This window comes from Equus asinus, chromosome X, assembly GCF_041296235.1.
Source record: "Equus asinus isolate D_3611 breed Donkey chromosome X, EquAss-T2T_v2, whole genome shotgun sequence".
In the NCBI taxonomy this organism is placed as follows: Eukaryota; Metazoa; Chordata; class Mammalia; order Perissodactyla; family Equidae; genus Equus; species Equus asinus.
The window spans coordinates 25961013-25987686 of NC_091820.1; the positions used below are offsets into that span (position 1 = coordinate 25961013).

The 26674-nt window shown below is 40.1% G+C and overlaps 1 protein-coding gene across 12 annotated transcripts in view; it reads right to left on the bottom strand.

The window, feature by feature from the left end:
• Window positions 1-26674, bottom strand: part of DMD (dystrophin) — a 2265680-nt gene that overhangs the window by 617903 nt on the left and 1621103 nt on the right. For all 12 annotated transcript variants that reach the window (XM_070503127.1, XM_070503123.1, XM_070503121.1 and 9 more), the window contains one exon: window positions 23749-23857. In XM_070503127.1, coding sequence (XP_070359228.1) covers window positions 23749-23857 — 109 coding nt within the window. The remainder of the gene's footprint in view (window positions 1-23748; window positions 23858-26674) is intronic.

Sequence of the window (26674 nt, forward strand, 5' to 3'; positions counted from 1 at the left end):
TCAATCAGAATGGACGCCAGGCATAAAGGGATGCAGACTTGGCATGGGTTAAGGCCTGAGCAATATCAACATTTAAGGGGCTGACAGAGGAAAAAATGTCAACTAAGTGGGAATGGCAGTAAGTGACCAGAGAGGTCACTGAAAACAAAACTAAATAAAACAAGGGAATACACAACCTCAAAAACTAAGACTATAGAGAATTTAAATTGAAGGGGGATAGGTGGTCCTCAGTTAACACTATCAAATGCACTGAGGGTAAGGTTATAGAACCACAGCAAGGGGCATAATAATTAATGAAATCTGGCCTAGTGGATTAATACAAATTGTCTTTTTTTTTTTTTTGAGGAAGATTAGCCCTGAGCTAACCACTACCAATCCTCGTCTTTTTGCTGAGGAAGACTGGCCCTGAGCTAACATCCAAGCCCATCTTCCTCTACTTTATACATGGGATGCCTACCACAGCATGGTGTGCCAAGCGATGCCATGTCCGTACCCGGGATCTGAACTGGCAAACCCCAGGCCGCCGAAGCGGAACATGCATACTTAACCGCTGTGCCACTGGGCCGGCCCCACAAATTATGTCTTAGTATTCAAGTTATGATTCAATTTCAAAAACAATATGTATATTATACCAAGAACGTTAGATAAAAAGTGCATAGAAAATGGAATGAACTGATCTAATATATTCATAACCTAATCTCAAGAAACAATTAAAACACAAAGTAAGGAAGATAGTATAAAAATTTAGAAAATCAATGGATTTCTAAAGAGTACATGTGACAGGAAAATAAACACTGGTAAGACAAATATATTAAAGGATCTGAGGTGGCAGATCCTTTATGTCATACAGGATGACCCAGGAAGTAAAAAATGAAGGACCGAGAACAAAAATCAAAGGAGACAAGAGACATGTTTGAATGAAATACACAGAACCAAAAAGACTTACAGGTGAAAAGAAATGGAAGTGACCAATTTGTTTCAAGGCAATAATGACTCTTCAGCAAGCAGGGCTGGAGACAGGGGTTGTGTGACATGTTCTGCAGAAGCACATTAAACTGAATTTTCCTACCACTGCAATGTTTTTTATTCTCAAACAATATCTTTGCTCTTCCCTTACAGGTAGAAATACTGAGGAGGATAATACACTGGAAAGGCATTTCCTGGTTCTTACATTTAAACTACAAAATAAATTAGTTAAAAATTGGGTGGAATGATAAAAAAACTTCAAAATCTTCCCTCTTCCCCTTTTTAAAATTGCAATGATACTTGTGGGTCTAGAAATCAAGGTAAGACCCATATTTCTGATATTCATACAGTTTTTGTTCTAGAGCTTTGGCTATTTTGTGAGCATAAATTTACCCAGTGGATTCAGGAAGAAGATGAGCATTTTTTTTTAAAAGCAAACAATGAGTCAGCAGGAGGTTCAAAGTTTTCCGCATGGAGTTGTCACTCAAATGACTAACATCCGAATCAATGAAAAGTGGCTTGTCTTATACTCAGTCTTGTTCTGAGTAGAATTTGTAAGGGAGAGGAAGTTAGGGGAGAAGTGTGAGAAGACAGCTGAGAAAAATAGGTAGGCAGATATTCAGCAAAGATGCGGGATAAAGCAGGTCATAGAACCTAAAAGTGGCAAAATAATCCAAATTCCATATGGGATGAATGCAAACATCACTGAACTGAGGATCGTCTGACAACACATTTTCTGTGAGGCCACTAAGTCCTGGGCACCATTCTAGACACTGAGGATACAGTGGTAATCATGACACAGCCAGTGGCCTCACAGAGTTTACATTCTGATGGAGAAAAGAGATAGGAAACAAATCTTTAAAATTATTTTAGAGAATGGTACAGGAAATACAGAAAAATAGAATCAGGTAAAGAGTAGCAGAGTGAGATGAGTCCAAGTTGGGCCAGGGTCTATTAAAAATTAGCCATTAGCTCACTATGAAGACTTGGGCAAGACCTTAAGTCTTAAGGCCTTAAGTTTTCTTAGCTCCTCCAGCTAGCTCTGTGCCTGGAACAAAAAACCGGTTCATTCCTTCTTTATTTCCATTTCTTCACATACCTCCTCTCTTATCATCATCATTTATTTCACACTTCTCTTTTCAACTCCCCTTTGACACTCACTCTTGTTTCTGGAAGACTCTGGCCCCTGGCTTAAGGGTTCCTTCTCTGTACCTAGTCCTGTTTGCAGTTATCATATGTAACCTCAGAACTGATACTAGAAATAGAAACCTGGTTTTTATTTCTGAAGTCCTCATTCATTCAAGCAATGTGGATTTGATAAGTAACAAAGATCAGAGTCTGTCTTCAAGAAGCTCACAGTCAAGTGAAAGGACCAATATAAATTCAAATCATTTCAGAAATAAATGGAAGATTTGATATGTGCTCTAGAAGAGAAGTCTGAATGATGCTATTTACACTAATAATGAAGGGTCTAACCTAGTCTGGAAGGTTAGGAGAATCTTCTCTGAGCACAACATTTGAGCTGAGACCTGAAAAGTAAGTAGGTATCAGATGGGAAAAGTCTGGGGAGAACGTCCTAAGCAGAGGGGCCAGTACGTGAAATGGCTTATGGTAGGAAAAAGCAGGCACTTAAAAAGACAAAACAAAACAAACAGAAAGCAAGTCAATGTGGAGATAGGAGAGCACGTAGTACATGGTATCTGGCATAAGAGTGATGAAATGGGAAGGGTCACACTACACAAGGTCATATAAGCTAGTAAATATTTTTATTTTGATTCGGAGAACAATTGGAAGCCACTGAAGTGTTTTAAAGAGAGTTCTGCCATCAAATTTATATTTTGAAAGGATCACATGGCTACCCTGTGTAGGGGAGAAGGAATGAAGGGGGGAGACTAGTTTAGGTTGGTACGACCATATTATTTATGACAAAACCCTGGATAGTGTTAAGAGTGAAAGGGGGCACTATTTACACTGAGGCAATGGACATTGACCATGTCTCCCCAGGGAAAACCAGGACTATGGTCATCCTAACATAAGGCTATTGTAACAGTCCAAGAAAGAGATGGTGAAAGACTGGGGAGGGTAGTGCAGGATAAATCCAGAGAAGAAAGGTGATCCAAGAAATATATCGGAGGAAGAATTAACTGGACTTGGTGATAGATGTCCAGGAGGAGTGAAGCGAGAAGGTGTCAAGAATGACTTCCAAGGTTTTGTCACTGGATGAGTGATGCTACAAAACCTGGAGTGGAGGGCTATTAAATGGGAAGATCATGAATTTGATTACAGGAGAAGATCGTGAGGCTATTTTTGAGACATCTAAGTGGAACCGTTAAGTAGGCAGTTATATGGACTGTCTGGCATTTAGAGGAAATTTCTTCATTTCCTATGTTCTTCTCCTCTGTTAGTCCCTTTCATTTTCCTTATTATTGTCTTTGGATCCCCTGAAAACAGAGCATGAACAAGAACTCGGGTCTAGGTAGTTTATTTGGGAGCGGATTCCCGGGAAGCAGGAATGAAGGACCAGGAGAGTGAGACAGAGAAAGAGGAAATGTCAATGTAATGTGTATTACTGAGGTCACTACTATGGGCCATGCAGGCTCAATTCTGTCAGAACCTTTCCATCTTCCCAAGAAGCATTAAGAAAGCCTTCCCAAACTGTCTTCTTGAATGGAGGCTAAAAATGTATCCACAGGCTCCCACCCCCCATTGGTTGGAAGTTGCTCACCCATCACAACTCTAGGCTGGGTTAGCTTACGGGATCTGTGGGCGCCTAGCGTGTCAGAGAAATCCCTTGGGCAGAAAGCGGGAAAATGGGAGTCATGCCCTTGACTGTCAGCTAAATGTAAAGCTGTCATCGAAAGCTAAGTCTGAGCTGGCGTGGGACTGGCCACTGCAGCTACAGCCAGAGGTGAGTCAAAGCCATGTGACTCCAGGCACCAGAGGGAGCTGCTCCATTTGCGATGATAATGTTTTAGAAGCATTGTTTTTTTCTTTCACAGTGAGATTTTCTTCCCTATAGATGATGACACACAAAATAAACACAGAATTTGCAGAATAATTATAAAGCCACACCCCATGTAACTATCACCATGATCAAGAAATAGAATATTGCCAATACCTTGGAATCCACCCTTGTGTCACCCACACCACAATCTGCTCCATCTTCCTAGAGATAACCATGCTCCTGACTTTCTCCTCTTTACTTTTCACCTCTCCAGATTAGATTCCATGGTCTATCACTTCTGCCAGTCCCGTAGCCATTACCGATTATATTTTCTAGTTATTCATTCCTTTGCTCCCACATACTTTCATAGCACCTGTCTGGCAAAACAGTCATGCATAAATATTATCTCCTCAATTCTTTCTCCACCCATTTAAAGAGAAACTTCTTGAAAGTCTGGCATTAGTCCCCCCTAGTTTTCTATTTCTGATTTGAGCCACTCCTCAGTCTCCTTTGCTGGCTTGTTTTACTCTGGATGTCAGCCATAGGAATTCCTTAGGATTCCTTGGGGTCTGTCCTGAGTCTTCTTCTCATTCTATACACACACCCTAGGTGATCACCCTTCTTGAGACTTCAGTTATGTTTTATTGTATATGCCATTAACTCTAGAATCCATATTTTTAGCCTAAACCTCTCTCCTGATTCTTATGGCTAGTCTACTCAGTGATCATGCAAGCATCTCAAATCTGATATGTCCAAAATTGAACTCATCATCACCTGGAACCCTCAAATAGCCCATAGTGTGGTAATTTCCACCACCATCTACCTAGTTTGTCAAGCTACAGTTTGGGTATTCTATTTGAGTCCTCCATATTTCTCCCAAGTCCAATCAGTTACCAGGTCCTGTTGTTTCTACATGCCAGCATCTCTTTAATCTGTCCACTTTGTCTTCATTCCCTTTCTCACTTCCCTAGTTCAAATCATCAACTCTCACCTAGACCCCTTGAACAGCCTCCAGTTTTACTCTTATCTAATCCATTCTCTATTCTTTTGCCAGAGCAATCTCTCTAAAACCCAAATACGATCATGTCACTAGCCTCTTTAAAATGCCCCAGTGGCTTTCAATTGCCCTTCAAATAAAATGTGATTGATTTCTCTGATATGCCTTTAAAAAGCAATTTGAGAGCATGCCTGCATTTTCAGCTTCATCCAGAATCTCCTGCCTGACACAGCCCTTCTTCCCTGCTCCCTACCCAACTCAATGCTTCATCCATTCTGGCATTTTTTTAGAAGTGCCAGGCTCCTTCTTACCTCCAGCCTTTACTTATGCCACTTCTCCTGCCTGGAACACTCTCCCTGCATCCTACCTGTTTGCCTGGGTACATCTACATATCCTTCAAGTCTCATCTTCAAAGTTCCCTTTTTCCAGAAAGCTTTCCCTGACATCTGCCAACTACACCATTCCAAAAGGGTTATGGTTCTTCCATAGCATTCTATATCCTATTATCTGTCACAGATAGTTATTTAATTGTCTTACTTTCTAAGAGTCCAGGAATTGTGTTTATCTTGCTCAATATTGTATTGCTAGCATCTAACGTATAACAGGGCACATAATGTCTCAATAAATAATATGTTGAATTAGTGTATTGACAAATTAATGACAGTAACACATACCAAATTCTCTTTTTAGAGTAGTGTTAGGGTTACAACAAAATTGAGAGGGAGAGATTTCCCATATAATGCCTGCCCCCCACACACATGGCCTTCCCTATTATTACTGACACATCATTATCACCCAAAGTCCATAGCACACCTTAGAATTCACTCTTGGTGTTACACATTCTATGGGTTTGGACAAATGTACAATGACGTGTATCCATCATTACAGTACCATACAGAGTATTTTCACTGTCCTGAAAAGCCTCTGTGCTCTCCTTATTCATCTCTCCTCTCCCTGTCCCCTGCACCCCGGCAACCACTGATCTTTTCACTGCCTCCATAGTTTTGCCTTTTCTCGAATATCATATAGTTGGAATTATACAATACGTAGCCTTTTCAGATTGGCTTCTTTCACTTAGTAATATGCATTTAAGTTTCCTCCATGTCTCTTCATGGCTTGATAGCTCATTTCTTTTTAGTGCGGAAGAATATTCTATTGTCTGGTTGTAACACAGTTTATTTATCCATTAACTTACTATAGGACATCTTAGATCCTTCCTGGTTTTGGCAATTATGAGTAAAGCTGCTATAAACATCCGTGTGCAGGTTTTTGTGTGGAGGAAAGTTTTCAGCTCTTCGGGGTAAATATCAAGGAATGCAATTGCTGGATTGTATGGTAAGAGTATGTTTTGTTTTGTGAAAAATCACCAAACTGTTTTCCAAAATAGCTGTGCCATTTTGCATTCCCACCAGTAATGAATGAGAGTTACTATTACTCCACATACTCCCCAGCATTTGGTGGTGTCAGTGTTCCAGATTTGGGGCATTCTAATAGGTATGTGGTGGTAATCTCATTGTCGTTTTGATTTCCCTGATGACATATGATGTGGCACGTCTTCTCATATGTTTATTTACCATCTGTATATCTTCCTTGGTGAGGGGTCTGTTAAGGTCTTTTGCCCATTTTTAATCAGGTCATTTGTTTTCTTATGGTTGAGTTTTAAGAGTTTTTTGTACATTTTCTATAACAGTCCTTTATCAGATATGTCTTTTGCAAATACTTTCTTCTAGTCTGTGGCTTGTCTTCTAATTCTCTTGAAAAATGCTCTTTTTTAGTATATAAAATTAGAACCCACAGTTGGAGAAAGAACTTCACCAATAACTAAGCGTGTATTGGGAAATGGCTACTCCTCTCCCTGATAGTGACATCTCCCGCTGGCTCTAACCACATACTTTATCTCTTTCCGGCTAGTTCATTATTTAAGTGTTAGTCAGTTGAAGTGGCATTATCACAGCCCCTTTCTGCTGATCTATGATGCTGCTTTGGGAGACCATTCCACCTTCGGAGAAGTGTGCTAATGATTTCAAGTTTCCAAGTAAGCTCAGATGTGATGTATAACATTGTAACCCCTAGAACTGTGAGCAGCAATTAGATTCCAGATGACACAGAAATGACTACCTCCACTTAGGTACACCTAAGGGGTACCTCAATAAGTAAATATATGAGACTTGTGTTACTAAGAATTAAAAAATCTGAAGTCTAGGTACCCCCCCTTTTTTTGTATTTTTGCTGCTGAGACACGAAAATGTTCTTCAAAATGAGGACACAATGTTTTAGGCTTAATTCTATTTACATAAGGACTACTAAATGTTTCTCAGATGAAAGTGGAACATTCTTAATAGTTGTACCAAGTATTTCACACCACCTCTTCCTTTTTACTATGAGGGTTTACAAATTTCCATCCTGTGCTGGGCAAATGGTATTCTTATTTCTGAGTAAGCATTAAAAACGCTGTTGGTAAGAGATCTTTTTCTTCTTGGAGGAAGCCTTACAAAGATAAGAGAGACATTTAACAATCGCTATTCCCTTTATTAGCTCCTATGAATCTATCAGCAAGTATTTATCTAAAAGAAGGGTCAGTAAATTATATTTCTCAGGCCAAATCCGACCCACCACCCATTTGTGTAAATAAAGTCCTATTGGAACAGAATCACTCTCATTCATTTGTGTGCCATCTATGGATGCTTTTTCACCTCAATAGAAGAGTTGACCTTCCAATGTGCAAAGCCAAAAATATTTACTATTTGGCTCTTTACAGAAAAAATTTCCCAAATCCTGATCTAAAACCTTCTTGAAGCGATTTACATCATTAACCTAAACCTCTTACTGAAGTAATGCATTCTATACTTATAAAATAAGGAGTTTTCATACTTACTTATACTATACTTACTTATAAAATAAGGATTTTTTTTTATTTGCCCCAAATTACGTCTTCCAAGCTTCAAAAGACGTCCCCTAATTGCAGTGCACTACGATTTGGTGAATCAATTCCCATTCTCACTAGTGTAGATAGATGAACACCAGACTAGAAATAGGAAGATAAAAGCTTCTGTCTTGAATCCCCTCTTTTTCAGTTTCCCCATTTATAGCAAAAGGATGATCTTCATTCTTTTTTTTTTTTTTTTTTGAGGCAGATTAGGCCTGAGCTAACATCTGCTGCCAATCCTCCTCTTTTTTTGGTGAGGAAGACTGGCCCTGAGCTAACATCCGTGCCCATCTTCCTCTACTCTATATGTGGGACGCCTGCCACAGCATGACATGCCAAGTGGTGCCATGTCTGCACCCGGGATCCGAACCAGCGAACCCCGGGCAGCCAAAGCAGAGCATGTGAACTCAACTGCTACGCCACAGGGCAGACCCCATAATCTTCATTCTTGAGGGATATTTTTAACATCAAAGTAGATAAGGTACACTTGTAAAGAATTTTATTATTTATGATCAGATTTCAAAGTTTCGTTTTCCCCATTTCAAGATTTGCTCACTGTAGTCATAACTTGTTTTAGTTGATATTCTTCTGGCAGTCTGACCAACCTTATCATTCATTTAGTTACTCTGCCACTGCCAATTTATTCCTTGAGTGTGCATCTCTTAGTATGGCTTATTACTGTCCTCGTCTTTCCTGCCCACTCAGGTCTACCCACTATTTCATTTCAATCCACTTGTACCCACTGCCTTTCTCACACTGGCTTTTATTATAATGCCTCAGATTTATCCAGTTGTAAAAAATATACGCCAGTCTAGGGGCATGCTGAAGTGGGACATCGGCTAGTAGAGAGGTCAGCAATATCTATTTTGATGAGTTCTAACAAGGCTGTTAACTTTACTCCCTTTTATTTTCACAGAAATTTCAACATCATCGACTCCAGTGGCTTTTAGTATTTCTTAAGCATGTAACCCCTTTCAAGTGAAAGCTTAAGAAGAAACCTATCAGGTGAAGCATAAAAAGGAAGAGGGCAGTGGACTGGTTGAAATCGGAGATAGGAGGCGAAGGGAAGTATGGGGACATGTTGGAGGGGCATCTATGACTTTGAGGGCAGAAGGGGAGGCTCTCCAGGAGAGGTGATGAACTGTAGGTTTCTGGTTTGTGTGCTTGTTTGGATGAAGTCCAAGGCAATATTCATTTCAATTATTTCATGCCAAAGTAAATGATGGGGTCCACTTATTCACCACGGCTACTGCACCAAGAAAACACTAGGTAATATTTTTGGAAAGTCAGGCCTGAACACAGAAAAGAGTTTACCGAGGAGGTTGTGGTGCTCTTTAAGAAGAGATTAAATGAAGCGCTGTTTAGATAAATTTCTGTGATTGCTTTTGAATTGCAGCAGGGCACTGGACTGTAGTGCCTTGTGGTCTTTCCCAGATCTACTCTTATACTTCTGCTGCTGTAACGGCTGTTTGACCTTGGATTGACAGATGCAGAACTGGGAGAACAAATAAAGCTAACTAGTAACACTGTGGCAGAATCAGGCCTATCATCTCGATGCCTTCTTTTTGGTCCCCATGGCCCTGTCTTCCAGGGGAGAAAAAAAGAGAGAGAGAAAGAAAGAAAAGAAACTATTATATACTTCTTCTTAATGAAGTCACTTCTGTAGCTACAAGGGGTTAGTACTAAGCATCAAGGGTGCTACTATTTAAGACCTAAGTCTTTTTTTTTTGAGGAAGATTAGCCCTGAGGTAACATCTGCTGCCAATCCTCCCCTTTTTGCTGAGGAAGACTGGCCCTGAGCTAACATCCGTGCCCATCTTCCTCTACTTTATACGTGGGACGCCTGCCACTGCGTGGCTTGCCAAGTGGAGCCATGTCTGCGCCTGGGATCCGAACCGGCAAACCCTGGGCCGCCGAAGCAAAACATGGGAACTTAACCACTGCACCACCAGGCTGGCCCCTAAGACCTAAGTCTTCATATAAAATTTGGACATCATGCAAGAGAAGAAAGAAGGGGGAAGAATGAGCATTGCTGTTGAATTTCATCTGGAAAATATATTACAAAAGTATGAACAGTGGGGTAGAATTGATTCTCTCATCTATGGAGTCCATTGCATCGTCTGCATAATCAAGATCAAGTTATGTTTAACATAAAGATTAAAAGACAGGCATGAACTATAGGGAGATACGGGTTTAGGGCCATGTTTGGTAGCTTAACTTAGTAGCTGGTTGTCTTTGGGATAACAGCTCTCTCTAAGCTTTACTTTCATTCTCTAGTAAAAAAAGAAAATGATGTGGTACCTATCTCATAAGGGTGGTGTAGGATCAAACAGAACAATCCACAAAGAATATTTAGCAAAATGCTTGGTACAGAGCAAGGCGTTAATGCATGTTAGCTCGATGATAAATATTAGGTATGTTCAGGTGAATGCAAAAGCCAGGAGAAATAATTGAAATGAAAGCAGGTATTATTTTTGAAAAAAGTTATGATATGCCTCAGTATTCCTGGAATAGAAGCAGACTGTGAGACCTCAGAGACCCTCTGACAGAGTTAAACATGAAGTGACAATGTTGTTTTGCCCGATTTACATCAGACCTTTGTTGTAAAGAACATTTTCCTCAATATGCTCAATATGAAGCATTTATTTACCCAGATAAGAGATACAAATCCATGCAGTCAAATGTTCCTTGGAGTCAGAGATCAAGATGGAAATCCCCAGCATCATAGAGATTTGCATCTGTAAACTTGCTTATTATGTTCGCATTCAAGGAGGTTGGACGTGATCGTGTCAGCTTTTTAACCAGAAGCTTCTCATTACTTCTCCCTGCTGGGGTTGCCGCACACGCTGGGAGTGACCTCCAGAGATGCTCAAGCTGTATGCAGACAGCAAACTGAATCTGAAAGCTTTATTAGACAAGTTTGTCTTTCAGCTGGTGGGAGTGGATGGCAGCCGTATTGGAAAACATAAAATCTCTTGCGAAGCTGGGTCCCGACCTTGGAAAAAAATCTCAAATCAAAGTGCACGATTCAATTCTGAGTTATGTCTTTATTTGTTAAACACAGAGTGCAGGTTCAAAAGAAAAAGATACATTTTACCTTGAACAAATAAGAATCAGTAAGAAAAACAATAAGGCTTGTCTTTAGTTCTTACTGGATTCAGTAAGCAAAAATGCTATCACCGGTGCCAGCCTGGTGGCCCAGCGGTTAAGTGCGCACGTTCTGCTTTGGCGGCCCAGGGTTCGCCAGTTCGAATCCCAGGTGCAGACATGGCACTGCTTGGCACGCCATGCTGTGGTAGGCATCCCACATATAAAGTAGAGGAAGATGGGCATGGATGTTAGCTCAGGGCCAGTCTTCCTCAGCAAAAAGAGGAGGATTGGCAGATGTTAGCTCAGGGCTAGTCTTCCTCAAAAAAAAAAAAAAAAAGCTATTGCCAACCCATAGGATTAAAGAAATATACCAATAATCAAGGAAACTTCTCACTCACTTCAACATGAGAAGGAAAATTACTTCCTCCACTTATAATCCATAGTAAACATTATAGGAAATTTATTTATATCTCTTATTTATAAATTTCTTCAAGAATAAAGAATAATCCTGTAAGCTGAAGTGACATTGGAGATTGACTAATTTATGTTATTTTCATAAATACAGTCTCCTATTTTTCTAATGGCAAGTTATTCAGTTCCTGCTTTTTAATGTTGGAGAATAATGATTCTTTTTCGAAGTTGTGATAATTATCAGAAGCAACAATTGAAGGTACTGTAATTCTGATTTTTTATTGTAGGTCTCTATTACAATTTAGGCACTGGTGTAGTCAGTGCTGTTAGCAATTTTGCATAAATATTAGAATTGCTAGATTGAATGTCTGTTTAATGAATGCATCATGCATTGGCAGGTACGTTGGAAAATGAGATTAAAATGTATTTTTTAAAAAATACTGAAGATGAGAGAAGGAATAAATTATATAAATGTTAAGAGGAACATAGCATGTTAGACTGTAAAGTAGAGGTTCTGAAGTTGGATACCAAGACAATAGTCAAGAATAAGAGCTAAGGGATGAGATGGGGGTTAGAATTAGTCTGCAAGATTTGCGTCAAAGCCACAGTATATCCCTATTTGATCAATACTGCAGTCTTAAAAACATTAGGATTTACCACTGAGAGTGCGAGGATAAATCTATCTATTAGCTGTGCCTAAGCAGAAAAAGAAGTTGAGATAGAGAAGAATACTGAAGAGCACTGAGATCAAACTCAGGAGATTCAGGTCTGAGTCCAGATTCTGCCACTACACAGCTGGACAAGCATATAATCACTTAATCTGTCTGGTATTTTAACTACACAGGAGGTTTACCTATTTGATCCAACATAAAAATAAACACACTGTTCATTTGGTCAAAATATATTAGTTGAACACTTACTTACTCCCTGCTAGTCATCGAACAAAAGCTGCATACACAAAAGGACATACATTGACAAACAGAGGTAAAATAGGATCCTCTTGGAACTCACAGTCTATTAGGAAATGAAAATTAAATAATTACATAAATAACTTAGTAATCAAAACAATGATAAAGATACAAAAGGAAAAAGTGTGCTTTGAGATTGTATAACACGAGGCTCAAGGAAAGAGTCCTATAGAAGAAAAGGTGCAGCTGACATCTAAAGGATGAGTAACGGAAGAGATCATCCAGGGAAGTGAGTAGTAGGTATGAAAAACCTGAGCTCTTTTCTTTCTCTCTTTGTCTCTCTTTTTTTAGCAGACATACTAAAAGAACTCAAGAAAGGTAGAAGGGGGCTGGGCTTTGAAGAAAAAGGGGGACAGTGGAACAAGAAGTGTAGGCATGGGAACCATCACATAAGACCTTGTAGGCCGTGTTAATGATTTGGAGATTTATTCTAAAAGCACTGGGACACCATTCAAAGATTATAATAGAATGAGATTTACTTTTTGCATTACTATTCTTTGTGAAATATGTTTATACACGGAGTGGATTAGAGAGAGGTAAATGAAATCAGTTAGGAGGCAAGCACCCAGGTAAAATATGATGGTGGCAGAAGGGATGGAGATGGGTAAGACAATTTGAAAGATAGTTAAGTAATAAAATGAGCAGGACTTGGTGGTTGATTGGATGAGGAAAGTGAAGGAGAAAGAGGTGTCCATCCAGGATCACTTGCTGGCACTGCCTTGAGCGGATAGCATTGCCATTTCCCGAGATAGGGCATCCAAGAGGAGAAGAGGGCAGAGTAAATTCACTGGTTCAGTTTTGGTCACGGTGGATTTGAGGAGTCTGAGAGAAATCTAAGTGCAGATGTTGAGTGAGTTGTTGGATATCAGGATTCTCTTGAATTCACTCCAGTCAGCAATTCATTCCCCTACCACTCTAGCCAAGTTTGCTAAATCCAAGGTTGGTTCTTGGGCTTTACCTTACTAGACTTATAGGCAGCATTTGACATGGTTTTTTACCAATTCCTTCTTAAATCACTTCCTTCTCTTGGCTTCTAGGTTTCTGTCCTGGTTTTCCTCCTATTTCACTGACTACTTATTACTATATCCCCTACCTCTTATCACTAGGGTCCTCCAGGGCTCAATCTTTGCATATCTTCTCTTTTCTACTATATTTACCCCTTGGCTTTGATTAGCACAATTTCATGGTTTAGTTAATATACTAAAAATTGTGTATTTACATCTCCGGATTGGATCTCACTCCTAATCTCCAGGTCACATATCCCTCCACCATTTCTACATCTCCATTTGGATAACTAGTAGGCATATGTAACTTAATTTGTACAAAGCAGGCATTTTTATATGGCCTCCTACCATGATGTACCTCCTACTATCTTCCCTAACTCAGTAAATGGCAACACCATTCTTACAATTTGCTCAGGCCAAAAACCTCATTGCATTCTCTCACTCCCTGTATCAAATCTGTCAACAATTCCCGTTGGCTCTAGCTTCAAGACATATTCAGAATCTGTTCACCTCTTGTCACTTCCCCTGCCACACTCTATATAAAACTATCATCATTTCTAACCTAAATTATTGCAGTAGTCTCCTAACTGGCCCTCTCTTGTTTCCACCGTACTCTTCTCCCTACAGTTTACTCTTAACAGGTGTCAGAGCATCTCATTGCTGGGCTCAAAACCTCCATTGGGTCTTTATCTTACACAAGTAAAACTCACAGCCATTTTGATGGCCTTTAAAGCTCTCCCTGGTCTAACGTCGTCTCTTAACTGCTCTCCCCTTCACTTACTGTGTGCTCCAGCCACACTGCTTATTCTTCCAATACTAGTCATGCTCCCATCTCACGACATTTGTTAGAATGCCATTCCTGGTATGCTGCAGCCTAGAATGTTCTTCCCCCAGATATCTACTTGGCTTATACTTTGACCACATTCAGGTCTTCACATAAATTTCACCTTTTCAGTGAAGTTGTCTCTATAAGCCCCACTCTTGTACTCCATACCCATACTCCTTACATTCTTCCCTGTTTTAGTTTCCATTGCAGTTATCACCTCATAACACGCAAACATACTGTATTTATTTATTTTCTTTTTTGTCTATCCCCACAAAAACATTAACTCCATGAGGACAAGAATATTTATCTGGGTTATTTTTACTACTATATTTCTGAATTAATTTACAGATCTAGAATTTAAAAGAGAGGTGTGGATTTAAAGTAAGAATGTGGGAAACTTCCATATATAATTAGTGCTTGAAACCATGTAAATAAACGAGATTACCCAAGAGATTAAAGAATGTGAAAAAAGCAGGCCTGAATTACTTTAAATATTTAATAGCCACATAAAAAAGGTTGAGCCAGCCAGGAAGGTGAGAAAAAATAGCCAGGGAGCTAAGAGGGAAAATAGAGATCCGTGTTATGAGTGTGAAGGGATAGAAGAAATGTTTCAAAACAGGAGCAGTCAACTGCATTACACGCTGCTAACAGTTTAAGTAAGATGAGAATTGAAATGGTGTTTTAACATAGACGTCATTTCTGGCCTTTGGGCACTCTCAATGGATTGGTGGAAGGACACAGCCAGGCTGCAGTGGGGAGAAGAAATAGAGACAAGACTGTAGATGACTCTTTCTAGGAGAGAGGCTGTGAACGAGAGGGGAGACATTTGTCAGCACCTGGAGGAGAATGTGTGGTTGAGGTAGAATAGTTCTAGAATGAGGATACACGAGCATGTGCATATGCTGCTGATAAAATCCTGTCAGTCAACTTAAAGATACTTTATGTTGCAAGGGAAATCTACTTTGATGTTCCAATACAGAAGGACATGACTGGCTAAGCTAAAATGTGGCAGAAAAATACCAGGTACTCGAATAGTTGTCAAATTTAATACAAGCTAGTAGAACATTACAGCAGGCCGAATGATGTCATCATATAAATGTACGAAAAGGGCATGCTGACTTTGTGATGTGACTGAGTTGTGAGCAGACCAGTAATTATGGAACAGGGTTCAATTCTGAAGCCCACAACAGAAAAACAATATGAAAAACACACTTGAGAGAGTAGAAGAGGGGCCCCAGAGATATTTAAACATTTGCGGGAGAGTTTTTTTGTTGACAGGGCATGGGACTCACCTAATTTAAACTAGAAAAGGAAAGTCTGAAGGGAGATTAAGTAACAGACTTCAAAGAATGTCTAAATGCACAGTGAGCAGAAATGTTCTTTTCCTACTCAACAAATAACTTAGACAGTAACTGGAACTTGGGTTAGGCTGTCTTGAGTATAACGGCAGTGGTGGAACTCCACCTACTCTTGATTTTTTAAGAGGAGAGTAGGCAGTTAACCTTCTTAAGATTGCTTCTAAAGGAGAGAGAACCTTTCCTGAAGATAGTGGAGAGGAATGAATGACCTCTCAAAGACCTTTCAGATCACAATCCTACAATCGACAATTGAAGTGCAAACTGCTACAACTTCCTTTTGGAATCTTCTTCCTTTGAAGGTAAAGTTATACTTGATTTCAAAATGATTTAGTGAAATGTTAGGAAACAATAGGAATACATGGAGAAGTCTCACTTTTGTGGGCTGTGGGGTACCTATTCTCCTGAATATGTTTAAATAGTTCTAATTTCCCCGTGATAATAGCTTAAGAAGAAATTCAACATTATGGTATACTCTTTAGTGATTTCCAGCAAAAGTCTTTTTTGGGAAGGAGTTAAATAATCTAAGGAGGCTAAGGTAATTTTACTGTAATGAATCCTTTATTTCTGTTAAAATGAAGGATACGGGTAATTGAAAAATCTCCAATAATCAGAGTACTTTATTCAACCGTTGATGATATTCCCCGCCTCCTCCTCTCCCTACACACACACACACACACCCTGAAACTTCCAGGAATGCTTCCAACAAGCATTAGAAATGATGGATTAGCGCTTCTCTTCCTATGCCAGTTCAGACCCCAAAGCTGGCCCTAACCGGAGATGGTAACCAAGCAATAAAACTGCCAAAAGGTTAAGAAAGGAAGAACAAAGGGAACTTCATCATCACAAAATGGATAATTAACATCTAAATACTCTAGTTTTCACAGTCGATCACTGTCTTGGATATTAACAATGACACCACTGTTGTATCCTCCTTGTTAATCAGGGAACATTGTTGAAGAACCTGGCCTGGGACCAGCAACTCCCGCTGCCTACATAGAAAGACTTCCTTCTGATCAATATGAACAATTCTGGGGCCTCCCCAGCCAGGATTTACTGTTGTCACTTCCCCTTGTATAGTGTGACACAGCTCATTATATTTCAAACATCCTCACCTCACTAATGCATACAAATAGTTTATTAATTAATTAATTTATTGCTGCCAAGAGTTGGAGGGACTCTGCAGTTGCTCAGGGCTTTGAACTATCCTGGGATGGTCTAAAATTAATTTCTTTCCTGTTACTATAATTGAGTAGAGGACTTCACATTTTTTGGTACAAAATCTTACTCCTAGCATATCAGACTTTGAGGAAGTTTTTAAGGTTTAGAGTTTTTAACTATAAAACCAACAATGGTATAGCCGTGTCCTAACTGTTTTCAGTAATCATCCACCTGTTAATGAGGCGGAGAAAGACGCAGCCCCACTGCAACTAATGTGTCTTATCCTAAAGTTCAGCTGAAGCAAAATCAACGGTGGGAAACACAGCCGAAACAGGAAACGATATGGGCGGTACCCCTCTTTGTGTTTCTGAGCAGAATGGAGACCCAAAAGGGGAGCAAAAATGTGAGAATTAATTGACAGCTTCCTTCTCTCATGATCCTTGCAGATAAACGAGAAAGCACTTTCACAAGAAATTAATCGTTTTCTCGCAATTTAAATCAAACAAATAAATAGTAGTATGCCAAGATTATAGTTAAAGCTTCAATTAACCTCACGCTTTTATCAAACTGCCTAGATATTTAAAGTCTTATTGAAATAGACTTGGAATGCTTTATTCAACTCTAGAGAGGCAAGTGAAGTTGAAATAATAAATGTATAAATAACCTTCTGTGTGAGTATTTGATATTTAAGTATAGCCTTCAAAAATTCGAATGAAGGGGCCAGCCCAATGGTGCAGTGGTTAAGTTCGCATGCTCTGCTTTGGTGGCCGGGGGTTCACAGGTTCGGATCCCGGGTGCGGACCTAGTAGAGCTTGTAAAGCCACGCTGTGGTGGCATTCCACATAAAATAGAGGAGGATTGGCATGCAGATGTTAGCTCAGCGACAATCTTCCTCAAGCAAAAAGAGGAAGATTGGCAACAGATGTTAGCCCAGGGTCAATCCTCCTCACACACAGGCACAAATCGAATGAAGATAAATAAATCACTGCTTGAGATATGATGCTCTGAATAATAGCATAAGCTTTGGAATCACAGAGACCTGTCTTTGGACATCCACTCTGACATTTACTAGCTTTGTAATTTTGGACAAATTATTTAATCTTTCTGACCCTTGGTTTTCTCATCTGCAAACTGAGAATCACAACACAACTCACGCAAAAGGTATAACCATGGCACTAATTCTAAGGCCTGTTGTATCAATTTAGGTTCACCCAGAAGTAGACCCTAAGACAAGGAGTTGAGTACAACTTAATTGGTTTAATTGGTAGATGATACCAGAAACTTACTGGTTTAATTGGTAGATGATACCAGAAAGTGGTGGTGGGAGAGTAAGGAAATGAATAGGAATGGGAAGGAAGTCTACACAAGGCATACTAATAAACAGCTTCTCACTGTGGGCAACTGTGGTTCAACCAGCTAGAGACATCTGGTGTGGAGTTCTCCTATTCAAGGAGTGGAAAAGATGGCATATTTATCCATCAACTCCTGTCCATCAGTGGTTGAGTGTTGTTCCAGGGATGTTTCCTCCCCAGCACTTTCAACCTGTTCTGCAAATGGGTAAGTTTCTCCTGTGGCCAGAGAAAAAGTGCCTGGTTGAGACACAGGTACTTGCCTCAGGGTTTACAGGAAAGACTAGTGCTGAGAAGATATGGGTAGGGCATTAAGGGCCAAATTTGACCCACCTTCCCCCTTCTGGTTTCTGTAAAGTTTTACTGGAACACAGCCATGCCCACTTATGTACACTGTCTACGGTATGCCTGCTTTCAGTATAAAATGACAAAGTTGATTGCATGACCCACCACAAAGCTGAAAATATTTACTATTGGCTCTTTACAAAAATAGTCTGTTGATCCCTTATCTACTTGGAAGCACAACTGAGATTGGAATTTAGGCTTCCTGACCTCCAATGCAGCAATTTCCTAATTACACTGGAGACTTGCTCTCTCCAAAATTAATTACAGGAAGAGATGGTTTTACCAGAGTTTAATCAACTAGAAACCTCTATTAACTGGCACTTCTATCTGTCTATATATACAATGGTCATTCATTTCATAGTTATTACCCTGGGACCCTTGAAGAACTCCAATATCCTGATTTGGAGTCTTCACATTAAGTATGTTCTATATGCAATTTCTTATGAAAATGCTAAATCGGGTATTGTGGAATGTGAATGTTCCCAGACCAAGCAGCTTGTGGATAAGAAAGGATTCACATTGACATTTACGACCAGATTTGCTGGCTCTTTGCCTCCATCTGCCATGCAGGCCTTCAGTCCCATGCAAAGTCCTGTCTACCTAATTGTTTCTGAGAGTCTTTAGGGGAGCTTCGTACAAGCATGGCTATCCTCCCCACAGGTCTCTGAGCTGCTCTGCTAGGCAAATACTGCCTGGGCTTAATGTCAATCTATGTGAACTTCCAAGCACAAAGGCCTTGAGGGGGTGGAGGGGAAAAGAGTGGTGGTCCTGAAATAACATGGAGTTCCCTTTGGCAACTACAGCACTGATTCTCACTCAAATTCCACTCCACGTTGCATGCAGGAGTAGGGATGAATCCCTTCCCCGCTCACCATAGGCTTATGGCAGTAGTTCTTAAAGTGCAGCCCCAGGAGCAGCAGCAGCAGCATCACCTGGGGAATTTTCAGAGATGCAGATGCCCAGGCCTCACCCCAGATCTACTGAATCAGTAACTCTGGGATTGAAGCCCAACAATCTGTGCTTTAACAAGAAATGGGTAATTTCAATATATGGTAAAGTTTGAGAACCACTGACATAAGATACTGGCTACAGACCAACACTTTCATCTCTGCTTTTCCCCCCTTTTCCCCAATGTAGTGGTTTGTGTGTAAAGATAACCACAATAAAGACTCCCATCCCTATATGCATGTCCCCTTTGCAATGACATTGCAGCTCCTCCTTTCAAGAGGTAAAGTCTATTTTTCCACCCCTTGAATCTGGGCTGGCCTTACAACTTGCTTTGACCAATAGAATGTAGCAGAAGTGATGTCGTAAGAATTTCAGAGTCTAGTCAAGAGGTTTTGTAGCTTCCACTCTCACTCTCTTGAAACACCGCCCTGAGGATGCTATATAATGAAGCCCAGTCCAGTCTACTGGACGATGGATGAGGGGCCTTGTGGAGGACCAAGGTTCTCCAGCCAACAGCCAGCTGTCAGATATCTGGGTGGGTCCATTTTGGTCCCTTTTAGACCATCGAGCTCCTGCTGAGTTGTCAGATAACTGCATGCACATGAATGACCCCTAATACGACCTTCAGAATAACTATGCAGCTAATCACAGCCCAAACTGCAGACCCACAGAATCATGAGCAAGTAAATAATTCTTATTTTAAGCCATTACATTTGTGGTGTTCTTATGTAGAGATAGATAAGTGATATACTCAGGTATCCAAGCAAGAATGATTGCAAAAAAGTTTTTTTCCAGCATGCCTATTTGTCCTATAAACTGAAACAATTTATACAGCTCAGGCAGGACCACCTCATCATATTATATAATTTAAGTAAGCAGCCATAAGGGATCTTGGTTTAGTATTTTTATAAAAGCCCTTTGGGCCTCAGTTTCCACACATATAAAAGAAGAATATTCAATCAGATGATAATTGGAATGATTATTCTAAGTTCAGAGTTCTATGGTCCTAAGAAATTCAAATAGAGTAAACTGATTTCTTCTACTCCTTAAGTAGAAAAGACACAAACATTTCCTACTTTTACTCCCCATACATCCAAGATCGAGTTAAGTAACATTAACTACTGGCTTGCTGCCTCCATATCTAGAATTTCCATTAGGCTCTTGGACAGAGAGATAGTGCAAGGTACAGCAAAAAGAAAAACCCAAAACAAAACAGGCTTTGGAGCCTGACACACTTGGACTGAAATCTTGGCTCTGTTTCTTCCCAGCTGTGTGGCCTTAATCTAGCTATTTCCCATCCAAGCCTTGGGATCCTTACCCTAGAAAAATTGTGTTTAACCACATGTACTTTGCAATTATTTTGAGGATAAAGACAAATATGTAAAAGCTGCTAGCACAATAGTAGGAGTGCAGCGGAAAAAACTTACTATGATAAATTATAAATTATATTACAATATAGTACATGAAATAATAATTGCACATCAAAACCATATTATAAAACAGATTTCCCTTTTTTATATTGTATTGATTTCAGATTAACTTTCTAGAAGTCAGGAATACAAACAATTCTTTTTATTTTTATTTTTGGTGAGGAAGATTGTCCCTGAGCTAACATCTGTGCCAATCTTCCTCTATTTTGTATGTGGGACACCACCACAACATGGCTTGATGAGTGGTATTTAGGTCTGTTCCCGGAATCTGAACCTGTGAACCCTGGGCTGCCAAGGCGGAGCGGGTGAACTTAACCACTGTGCCACCAGGCCAGCCCCTATAAACAATTCTTAATTTAACCATGTTAAAGAAGAAAGAGTTTTCTTTGAATAGAAGCAGTTCTGAATCCACCTGTCTTACAATTGATTCTTTTCATTCAACATCTGTGCATTTAACATTTCTACTTTATGCCCAGCTCTGTGTCAGTTTGCCATAGGGAATAAAAAGCCCTTGCTTTTGAGAAAATTCCTCTCTCCCTCAGTTCTTCTCCAGCTCTGGCCCCAACTCCACCAGCCATCACCAGAGGCTGGGAGTTGAGGGCATTCTAACACTGGCCGCCATGTGGAGGGAGTAGGGGGAAGGCAAAGAGTGGTAGGGGGAGATGAGACTCTTAGGAGGGGGAGAAGGAAGCAAGACAAGAGATACGAAAGACGTTGTCTCCCACTGCTTCAGCCACACATCCCCTTGCCCTCTGCTCTGGTCTCACTGTTCCTGATATTCCTCCATCTTGTTCTACTTCAAGGCCTTTGCTCTGGTGGTTCTCTCTCTGCCTGGAATACTTTCCCCCAGATATACACATGGCTCATTTCCTCACTTCCATGAGCTTTTTGCCATTCTCTTAATAGAAAAGCGTCCCCAACCAAACTACAGACAATCATGTCTGCATTCCCGCTCCCTTTCCCTCTTACCCTGCTTTCTTGTTCTCCATAACCGTGTTTCTCAAACTTCAGTGTGCACAGGAATCACCTGGGGATCCTATTAAAATGCAGAGTCTGATTCACTGGGTCTGGGGTGGGGCCTGAGATTCTGCATTTCTAACAAGTGCCCATTTGACATCAATCTGTGGACTTCACTCTAGAACACTTAACAATATTGAGATAGTACATATTTTCTTCTTTGTTAGCTCATTGTCTTTCTCTTCCAATCAGAGTATGTGTTTCATAAGAGAAGGGACTTTATCCTATTCTATGCAGCATCCTCAGGACCTAGCATGATGCCCAATACATAGAAGCTACTCGATAGATATTTATTAAGTGGGTGAATTATGTATGTTGCTGAAAATCAAAATTGGAACTGGGTATTTTCCATTAGAAACATTAACGTTACATTTCAGTACTTTATAGGTTAAACAGATTTCTGTGCCCTGGTTTTGGAAACTTCTTTTACTGTGTAAAGTGGCTTAAACAGGGAAAAACTCATAATTATTTTCAGAGTTCAACAAACTTATAACCCAATCACTGGAACCCAATCTCTTTATGGAATTAGACAGTCTGAGGCTGAAGATACCAGAGAAAGCTAGAGAACAAATACCAATAAGTGATTATATAGGGACAAACTATGCATGTGTGCTGAGGGAACCAAAAATGACAGGTCGTAAAAGAAATAAACCTGATATAATTAGTGGAATATAATCCCCGATATAGCGATTTTAGTATCCCAGATCAGCAAAAAAAAAAAAAAAAGGAATGCTCGTACATCTTTTGCAAGTCTCCAATATCATTAAATCTAGCTCTGATGACTACTCAGAAACCCCAGGGGGCACATGAGACACACTCTCCCCAGATTGTACAGCCTCTTTTAGCCCAGGCACTATTTATGCCTTCTATTGAATTATCATTGGGCTAGCCTGGCTGTGATCTTTCCAGTGTGGTATATTTCTACTTGATATAAAATAAAAATCAACTTTACTTGAAGAACCAGTCACCACGCTTTAATATTTCAATCATTTGATCTTTGAAAAGTAGACAAGGCGGAAAAAAAAAAACCCAAAGATGTTTTTAGTTCTGCCTAATTATAGAGTTGGTACAGCAAAGAAGTTTGCTGGCTCCTTTCCCCTGAGATTCAAAGCCAGTGCTAATATTGCCATGAGATTTTATGCATACTTTCTACTAACAAATGAACAGAAAGTGAAATAAAATAAACTGAAAATACGCAGTAAAAACAAAAGTTCAAACTGTAGCTAAATGAAGGCACTTTCCTCCCTCAAGTCTGCTTGTGGTAGTCATGGTCCATTTTTCTTTTCCTTGGACTAAAGATGGAAGAGTTCTTAAAATTGTTTTCAAGTGGGACAGGGGAAGGTGCTAGGAGGACCGTGTGTGTTTTCAGGGATTTCTATAGGCGTATTGTAAGAATGCTGTCTAAATGATACAGGATTCATTGCGATGGAATCCTCCTACGTTAAGTGTTAGTGGGTACTCTGGAGCTCCACCTTGATCTCCATCAGACACAACACACCCACTCCTGCTGCTGGGAGTACTGGCTGTTCACGGTGTTTCCTACCAGGAATTGCCTTCAGCCCCAGAAAATTCTTCTAAGGTCTCCCCATCCTCCCAGCAGGCAGTCCGCGGGCAATGACTAGCCGGTTCAGGAATACAAAGGTCAGGCCTACTCCCTGCAATTCAGAACAGCTCCGAAGAGCCAGTCCAGCTCGAAGGCTTCCATGGAGTTGGCTGAGGACTCTGTTGCTGCCCAATGGCCCTTGAGCCTCTTCTGCTGTCCCATGTACCTTTCTTCGTTGTAGGTATATCTCTAGAGAACACATCCCAATATGCCTTTGTCACCCAATGCTCTGAATCAGAATCCATTACCCAGGAACCTACTCTAAGACATCTGGCCCAGCAAATAACACAAAGGTTTATTTCTGTTCTCAGAATTGCAATCAATTTTCCCTTTCACCAGAGATTATCGTACTGTTGTGCTTTTGAGCAAATGGCTACAGCCAAAGAGAAAGTAGTCCAGCATACTTACGGGCTCCAACAGTGGTCAGGCCAGGAGCTGGACCAGGCCGCTTTGCCCTCAGCTCTTGAAGTAAATGGGTGACCGCCTTCCACTCAGAGTTCAAATCTTCTAACTTCCTCTTTAATAGAAAAGCATACATGTTATTTATTTAATTAACATCTTGAAGTTAACTTAATTCATGAAGTTATTAATTCATTTTGTGAAAACATTATTGCATTTTACTTCTAAATTAATTTTTCTGGATAGAATTCCTTTCAAAAATGTTATAATTATTTTAGCCAACCACCCTACAAATATTTATTGATTGTTTGCTACATACAGGCTCTTGCTTCGGGCACAATTATTTTTAGAGGAAGTAGAGTGCAAACATCAATAAAAGCTAAACAAATGAAAAAACAGTGTCACCTCAGCAACTGGCTTGACCCTTTTACATGGTATCTAGTGTGGCTGCATATGAGAATTATCCACAGAACATTAAAAATATCCTAACGTGCTGGCTCACCCCAGATCAATTATATTAGAATCTTTTGGACGGAGGGGCTGTGGTACACATGGGGATATGTCACTCAGAGTTCACTTTAAGGAAGGACTCTTGTCCCAAATGGTGGGAAAGATGTCAGCAGACATCCTTCAGTTGTCAGTCCCTTCAGGGACTGTCTCAGTTGCAGAGGGCTGCCTTGCCCAAGGGCGTGCCCTTCCCAGGACAGCCCTCATCCAGCGTCTAATCAAGGTGAAGGTATAAAGGCTCAGCCAATTTGGCTTAGAGCAGGACAATTTTGGAGGGCCATTTCAGCTGCAGAGCTCCTAGCGGAGTCAGCCCAGCCTGTGTATGGTCAGTGGCATGCTGCTATATGTTTCAAACTGGCTCTCTGGGTTAAAAAAAACACCGTAATTTTAGTGTTTGCCAATTTCTGTGGTGTAAATACGCCCACCATAGCTAATTTTAAGTTACCAAGATAATGTCAAGCAGCTCACAAAATTTCTGAAAATTTGACAAAAGGCCTTCCTGAGTAGATACAAGCTGGCTCCAGTACACCACTGGGTAGCCATGTGGTTACTTATCACCAGTAGAATGTGAGCAGAAGGAATATCGGTCAGTTCTGGGCTGAGGCTTTTAAAAAATGAGTGAGGTTTCTCCACCCTTCTTTCCCTTTCCACTGTCCAGAAGCAGAGGATGCTAAGGTCCTAGGGCAAACCTACTCAGTGGATTGGGGAGAGAATTAATCCTAATGGCCTGGAGCAGTGGTTCTCTACTTTGGGACCATCAGAATCACCTGGAGGCCTTGTTAAACCACTGATTGCTGGGTCCCAGCCCCAGAGTTCTAGATTCAGTGGGTCCTAGGTGGGGCTCAAGAATTTGCACTTCTAACAGTTTTGTAGTTAATGCTGATGCTGATTGTCCGGGACCAAAGTCTAAGGCATCCATTATACCTAATGAGTTACCTAAGCACCTCCAATGAACGTTTATGTCCCACCCTTGACAAAAATAAGAAAATAGGCCCTTAAATCATTTGCTTTAGGACTTAATTCTCTTGAGGAACTCCACTTGAGAAAAGCTACCAAGGGAATAAATACCAAAATAAATACTAGAAATTCATCACTCCTTAATTTAACTATCATCTATGCTCCTGAGGTTATTTATGTCTATTGTGTCTAACATCATGTCAAACCGGGGCTTTTAATTGTTTGTCCCAGAGTGCATGTTGTTAAACATCTACTATCGCGTCAATGAATATAACTTTTTATTTATTAAAATGTAAGGCTTGAAATGGCTGATTAGGATTATGTGTGTAGTGATGGATTGTGATTAGTCTTTAGGTGGTGAACACGATGTAATCTACACAGAAATCACAATATATTACGATGTACGCCTGAAATTTATATGTTATAAACCAATGTTACTGCAATAAAAAAATAAATTAAAAAAAATACCCCCCAAAACAAAACAAAAGCAAAAAACATAAGCCTTGAATCCAAAAGCAAACAAAAAAATATCTCTGATCAGTGAGGAAAACTACCATTGAAAGTCATGACACGTGGAGACATTATTCCATTCTGACATCAGAGCTAAACAATGAGAATGAAATATACAAGGCTAGTGAATTAATATATATTTGGTCTCTTGATTGCCCTGCAAAGTTGCAGCGACTTCACAAGGACCGAATATTAAGGGCAACTAGTAGTAACCATGCTGACCACAAAAAGTAACAAAAGATAACAGGGAGGAGACAATAAACATAAAAGCATATAACTAGAAAATGTAGTGATCTTGGTCATTTATTGAAAGGAGAACAGTGCAACATATGAAGAAGTCTCATCATATATCATTTAACTCATAGGAAGTCACATATATGTTCCGAGAGAGAAGGAGGGGGGAAGAGAGGGAGAGATGAATTAGAAATTGATTTCAATACTGCTGGGATGTGCCTACTTTACCACTCAACAAGCATATGGCCCCAGAGCGAGTGGGTGAGGAGAGATGGGAGTTTGCTGTTCCCACAGTTGGCTTAAGTTCCACTTTCTTCTCAAAGTGTAAGCATCTTACTGTGTTGAGTTTGATTCTGATATTTAAAGGTACAAAATTCTTTAAGGTAAAGAATTTGATTCTAATATTTCCAACCTGGCTTCTAAAAGCAAAGTAACTACTTCATCCGGGTCTCAACTCAATAAACAGTAATCTGTATTGAACTTCACATGCCATGTGCATCACTGTATAACAAATGGAACGATAATTGATGCTTATAATGATGCCCCTGAAAATGAGGAAAAGTTTAAATTACATTGTGGTCTAGAATCAGAAGTGCTGGATTTCAGTCATAACTCCTTACTACTGAGTGAGTGATCGTCGGCAAATTAGACAGGTCGCTCAGACTGATCATCCCTGAAATGCATATAATGATATAACACTACGACCTAACTCATAGCTTTGTTGGAG